The sequence below is a fragment of the Adiantum capillus-veneris genome, chromosome 1, assembly GCF_014529385.1.
Source record: "Adiantum capillus-veneris isolate H3 chromosome 1, ASM1452938v2, whole genome shotgun sequence".
NCBI lineage: Eukaryota > Viridiplantae > Streptophyta > Polypodiopsida > Polypodiales > Pteridaceae > Adiantum > Adiantum capillus-veneris.
In genome coordinates this window covers 109,970,225-109,977,078 of record NC_140931.1, presented here as the reverse complement: position 1 = coordinate 109,977,078, position 6,854 = coordinate 109,970,225, and the positions used below count along the sequence as shown (strand labels likewise).

The window sequence follows — 6,854 nt, the reverse complement described above, 5'->3', positions numbered from 1 at the left end:
TTACAAATTCTTTCTCCGTGTGTGTTAATGTTGTGTTTGTTTTACTTTGCTTGCATACAGGCTCATATTCAGAAATCAAATCAACGTGTAGATGATATTTATGATGTTTAGTGAGAAGGTTTGAGGGTGTGGATGAAGAAGCCATTAATACACAGTCAAGAAAGAAAGAGTATAGCACCATTACTACCTACACTACCTACTGCATACATCGTATGGAAAAGAAATTCTCTCTTATATGACGAGGTGCATTCAATATAACTGAAAGAGACATTCCATCAATCATTATGGCCGTTATTATGACTCTGTCAAAAGAATCCACTTCGAAGTACACTTTTTGAACTGTTGATGAGGACACCTTTTCTTTTACTACACCAATTTTCTAGAGAGAGAAGGCAAAAAATTGTATTTTCTTAGAAGACCCTCCAAATGACCTCCCAAATTCCCTAATGGTTATAAAAATTGGGAAGGATTGTGCAAACTCCCCATGCAAGGAGACTTGCATGTTTTCTTTTTTTTGAAACATAAAAATGAAACAACAAACAATTAATAACATTGACATCTTGTATGATTACCAACATTGAGCTTTACGAAACTCTAACTCTAGCTACTTGTGTTTTTTTGAGAGGTACACCTTTGAAACACTACGATCGGTATCACAAACACACTCTCAGGTAAAAAAATCTAACACATTTTAATGAAAACTCTCCCTCCCTCCATCTCTCCCCCTTTCATTTTAATGTCTCTCCTCCCAATTAATAAATATCTTAGACATAGTTAATAGCATCAAATAGTAGAAGTTGTTGATTTTTTTTTTCATTTGAGAAGTGTTGAAATGACATATACAGTTTTTCACTACTTTGCTCGATCTCAATTCGAGGCGAACCATGACACTAAGTGACACGGGGACGCACGTGGGGCTTGGTAAGGGGATCAACGACGGAGGAGGGTTGGCAGGCATCTGGAGGTGGAAGAGCGCCATGATGCGAACCATGGCACTAAGTGGCACGGAGGTACACATGGGGGTGGGTAAGGGGATCGACGGCGGAGGAGGGTTGGCAGGCATCCTAAGGTGGGGGAGCCCCCCCAAAAAATGGTGGCATAGGTGAGGAGCCTAGATTGGAACCCTTGACCTCATGTCCCAATACTTTTTGAAGCTTGCACTAACTACATCACCCGTCCGCGTGCATATGAAAGAAATGCCAATTTACATAGTGTTATAAACGATAAACTTCGATTGGCTTAGAACTAAACTCGAATAGGTCTTATATCCGGGTTTAGTTTTAACAAACCATCTACGATAGGGTAGAGGGGCCAGCAGCAAGACAGGTGCCAATAACAACACTAAGCACCCCCCAAAAGAAGCACACCAGCACTTGGGTTGTTGGCTTAGGGGAGCTGATGTGGAGTCTTGCCATTCGTTGAATCCATGGTTCAAACCCAGATTGCGTGTGTCCCTATTTTGGCCTCCTGCCAACTCTAATGTCTTGACGTCCTCTTTTTGCATCGATTATCATGCAAACCTGTCGCAAATGCTTTGTCTGACAGTAGCTTTGGAGCCACCTATGCCGTCTGAAAGCCCTACTCATTGCGCATCTTTTGCACCCCTTGCAGCTCAAAATTGGCCATGGAGCAAGAAATTCTGTTGCGTACAACTTATTTGTCCCGCTACTGGCCCCTCTACCTTACATATAGTCTCGACCGTCGCGCGTAGAGTTCCCATCCATTGATCCCCTCAACCCCTCCCGCCCTCTTAAATGCTCCGTGTCACTTAGTCATGAGGCGATGCGAACGCAGCTAACGAAGCACTGTAGTTTATGGCAGGACACTGTGGGTTCAAAAGTAGTCATTTCAAGCCATGTCTGTTTAGTATCGAGGCGTCGACATGGATATCCACTCTCAGAAGCGCCGTCGTGTCGATGCCTGTCCTGCACCTCTTCCATCTTCAAGCTTCACCTTCACTACACCTCACACGGCCTCCCTGAAGGAGCGCCCCCCCATTGAAGCTGGAGACAACATCAGAACCACACCAGAGCAGAGGTTGCTTGTTGAGGACGCGAAGCCCATCATCAAGCCGGGAGCAACCACAACAGACCAAGTGGGGCGGCTTGCAAGAGCTTCTTCAAGCCTAGCATGCAAGACAAAACTTGAGAGAGAGAAGGTCATCATCAACATCGAGGATGAGGATGCCGCCTCCCTGGTGTCATCGACCTCCACTAGAAACAAAGCATGGGCCAAACCTGATAGCTTCGCTAGAGTTCAGAAAGTAATTAAGCAAGAACCAGGTTCCACTCCTACCTTGCCCCGTCCGGAAACATCCTCTAAGACCAGGCTTGAGATGGAGGCTTTACGGAAGGAGCTTGCTCAGTTAAAGGCTAATGCTCGGGCTTCTCGAATGCATGAGATCAATCAAATGCTGCGCGCTGCACAAGCGCTTGATTTGGCCTTTCTGTTTGATGCAACCGACAGCATGCGTAGCTACTTGGAGGTAGTAGTCAGAAGTGACATGAGTCTGTGTGTGATATGCATGCACACATGATGACATGCATGTGATCTGCTCCTCACAGATATGTGAGAGAGAGAGAGAGAGAGAGAGAGAGAGAGAGTTTTGTTGTCAAATGCCGTTAGAAGATGCACGCTTTCAGTCAAGTTGTGTACCCTTTTTTGAGTCTCACATGTGTGTGTGAATAGGAGGAGGAAGGCCCGGGGGGACATGTTTGCTTAAACAGCTGACTTTCTGAACATCATTAACAGGTGGTGAAGACAAGAATCCTTAAGATAGTCCGCAGTATATCTGATGCCTATCCAGACAGCTATATCCGTGTTGCATTTGCGTTTTACCGTGATTATAATTCCAAGAAGAGCAGTGGAAGTTGCAATTTCACGACAAGCTTTAAAGGCTCTAGGAGCACATTTGTTGAGGCCCTTTCTTGTGTAGGAACCAAGAGTGGTGATGACACTGCCGAGGATGTGTTCAGTGGCTTGCAGGCAATAGCCCAGCTTGATTGGACTGCTCATAACAGAGTGGTATACCACATTGCAGATGCCCCTTGTCATGGTACCCGTTTTCATGATATGAAAGGAGGTGACGACTACCCTAATGGTGACCTTCATGGTCGTGACATTGCCGTGCTACTACATGATCTTCGTGAGGATTGCAAAATATCTACATATACCTTCCTACATATTGGACCAACAACGCACAAGATGCTTAAAGAATTCAAACGAGTGGCTCAACCTGATAATAGTTGGATTCATGAGGATGACTTCAATGGCATGTTTATTGAGGACATCCCTACAAAAGTAGCGATGGCGTGCAAATCATCCATATCTGAAAGTCTCAGCACAATATCTTCTTCAAGAATGAACCATTCAAATGTGAAGTTTGTGCCTCGTGATGTACAAGCAGCAATGCCACATTGGGGCTCAATCCGTGCTCAAGAAGGCGAGGTATACAAGTTCAGAAGATACGGTAACCTTGATGAAGTGTTATGTCGCATAGAGAACGGGATACCTTTGGAGCTGGAGAGAGCAGAATGTGTGCAAGTAAAAGTGGGGCATCATCCCTTTAGCAATGATGGGGCCTCTCGATGGCCATTCTATGCGCAAATAGTGACCCATGAATATGAGACAAAGACTATGGTGGTGAAGAGATTCAAGGACCGTCTTGGTGCAGATACTTCGAGGGTTCACGCCAAAGAGAAGTACATAGAGCAAATGGAAGTGCAGGCGGTTTCTTCTCAATTTGCTGAGGAGTTTGACTGCTGCATCCGCAATATTCAAGAAGCCAAGAAGGTGATTTACATTTTACAAAGAGAGTGTGTGTGTGTGTGTGTAGATTTACAAAAAAAATGTGTGTGTGTTTGTAAATTATTTGGATACAAAAGTTTTACTATTTTGATTGCTCAAAAACACAAGCTTCCCTTAATTTCGGTAAGACCGTCGCTTAAATGTGAAGAACTTAAGGTACCTTACAAATATAAAAATTGCTACAAAATTTTGGGCAATGGGACATCATGTCATGTGGGCATGGATGCTGGGAAAATGTACAAGCACTGAAAGGCACACGAGTGCCCTTGAGCTTGAAATTTCGATTAGATTAGAAGAAGTGATTGAAACAATACACAAAATAGCACAGGTCTTCATGGACTTGATTATGTAATGAGATAAAGGATAATAAGGCAAAGTGCAACAGAACATAAGTGGGTTCTAGTCAAGTGAAAGAGGTTGTAATTGCCCACCATATTCTTCTGAACATCAAATTTCTTGTGTGAACATTAGGTTGCATTTACTATAGTGTCGGCCTTGCGAGCGCAATCCAATATGTACTACAACATGGAGAAGGTATTGACGGGACTTTGGACGAAGTTCAATAGCAATGCAGGCTATGTCAATGGCAAGAAAGCTTACACAGATACATTACAAGTGAGCCCCCCCCCCCCGCCCCCTGCCCCCCATCCCGGGCACCCGCCTTCCTCCCTTCCCCCAAAACCAAAATTCATTCTTTATTCTGGCTTCACTCTAATTTTTCAAGGATGAACATGTCTTATGGACAAAATTCTACTGACTTGATGTTGATGTAGGCCTTCTCTCATTGGACTCATGAACGCTCTAAAGGGAAGGTCATGGTGACTGACCTACAAGGAGTCCAAATTTCGAGTGTGGGTACACGAGCATTTTTATTATGTGACCCTGCGATTCACTCCAAAGATGTGCTTCGTTTCACGCGAACAAACTTAGGAGAAAAGGGGTTTGAGCTTTTCTACAATTCTCATAAATGTAATACCATATGCCGAAGACTAGGTCTCAAGGCAACACCTCTTGTCTAAGAAGAGTTTTCTTGGACCATATGAAGAGTGTTGGGGAAAAGTGTATCTCAAGTTACCATTTTTCCGTTGAGCAGAAAAATGAGGATAGGAAAATTTTACTAGAAGGTACTTCCATAGAAGGTACACTGCTTAATCTACCCCATTGATTGTCCTGATGTGGGTATTTTTTCTTTGTTAAGCTCGTCATTCCAATCGTTTGTTATGGTAGCTTTTTGAAAGGACTTTCAGCTGATATAGAGGTTGATCATACTTGTATCATGTAAGCTTTGAACTTATGCAGCACTTTTTATCGACATGTGATTTGCTCTTTCTTGACGTGTTATGTATGTGATATAAAGCATGCATAGGGAAAAAAAAATGTAGGTGAATGCAAGTTGTGCATATTCATGCCTCCATAGGTTAACAAATGTACACTCAGGAGAGTGACTAGCCTTAATGAAATTAAATATCTTGCCTTGCCAAAAATAACTGAATGGAATTCAAATCTTACCTTTGGTCAATGCAATCTTGAAGGAGAGATGCTATGTGCGCTTCTGAGAAAGATTTGGATGAGTCTTGGGAGGCTTGAGCAGGCTCAAAAACATATATACCTACAGACATACACCTAGGCAGTTTTGAGCATGGAAAGCCTTATGTAGGCCATGAGGGGTGTGTGTGTGTGTGTGTGTGTAGGTGGAAAAGAGTTGAAGAGGCGGTGCAAGACGACTTGTGTAGTCTCCCCTTCCATTTAATAGTGCATGGAGCTGCTTAATTGAGGATCTCTTTCCTTTTCTTCTTTTGTAGATGGTCATGCCTATGATGAATTTTTCTTATGTGTTGCACATTGTAGGTACATTATATGGAAGCTAAGGCTCTTGGCAATGCATCAGTATTCGAGTTTTTGGTTGGTGATGGTGTGATTGATGTGGGAGACAACATGCACGTTGATGGAGTACTAAGGTCGCATGTTAGCATGTATTGAAATGCATTTTGTAATTGTTTTGGTTCTAGGTGGTTTAGTTTTGGTAGAGTAGGTTTTTCGTGTCATATGTGGATTGATAGAGTGAGGCTTACAGATCTCACTTGTCATTTCTAGTTGTGGCCTCGTCGAGGATTGAGGTGACTACATGTGTTGCAATTAAACAACCTTTACATAGATTAATTTTTGAGAGCAGTTTAAAAGAATACAGAGATAGTGCCTTTAGGGCCACGAGTGTGGAAGATTTGATTCTTACACCAGCTTCTTGATTGTTTTACCTTGGTTCCGGGTGCTAATTATTTTGCTATGGATTTTCATTTCGCTTAAGCTAATGTGCATGCTACCATAAAACACAAGTGTGTGCGTCCACCGCACGTGTCGGAGCTAGGGACTTGCCGAGCACCGTGTGCGAGCCATGAAGGCAGTAAGTACACAACTAGCAGGCCTAGCAAGCTCACAGAGAGCAAGGGTGTGTCACTCACCTCCCTGCGCTTGTCGCTGTGAAGGATTCCTCGCCGCGAAGAAGAGGGAGCCGTCGTCGTACTGCGCTCAACCGCCTCGTCGTCGCAGGTGCCGTCGCAATGCTCGATCACACACACTCTCCCTCAAGCACGCACACACACACACACACACACACACACACCTGTGAGCACACAATGGAGATGGGGATGGAGATAGGGCAAGAGCACTTCTTCTATTGCACACTGAGAGAATAGGTCAATTTTAGGTTTATGTGACTTTTATATGAGCTCGTCCCATTCACATTTGGGCGCCCATGCTTAGCCAACTAACCCTTGCGTGTTCCAGTTAGAGTGCGCCTCCAATCGGCGATCACTCTACCCTTTTTCTATTGGACCGATAAGCCCGGTGCTCGACTCTACTAAATAAATAATACGGCGTCCGTCGTAGGCGATAGGGTGTCCGTGAGCCATGAGGGTTAACATGCCTCCCTTCCTGATGTAGATTCCGTCCTCCGAAGCTATTGAGTTGAAGCTTGTTATGTCCATGCTGTAGAGCATCTGGATTTGAATCTGCAAGGCAAAGTCACTGTTTCAGCAAGCGGAATTATA

General features: G+C 43.9%; 1 protein-coding gene across 1 annotated transcript; it reads left to right on the top strand.

The window, feature by feature from the left end:
* The first annotated feature begins 1,770 nt into the window (after window positions 1-1,770).
* LOC147465345 (uncharacterized) lies at window positions 1,771-5,135 on the top strand. Its single transcript, XM_086511563.1, has 4 exons — window positions 1,771-2,485; window positions 2,752-3,792; window positions 4,279-4,422; window positions 4,581-5,135. Exons 1-4 carry the CDS (start codon window positions 1,883-1,885, stop codon window positions 4,824-4,826), a joined length of 2,034 nt encoding a protein of 677 aa, XP_086367689.1. The 5' UTR covers window positions 1,771-1,882; the 3' UTR covers window positions 4,827-5,135.
* Window positions 5,136-6,854: the final 1,719 nt, after the last annotated feature.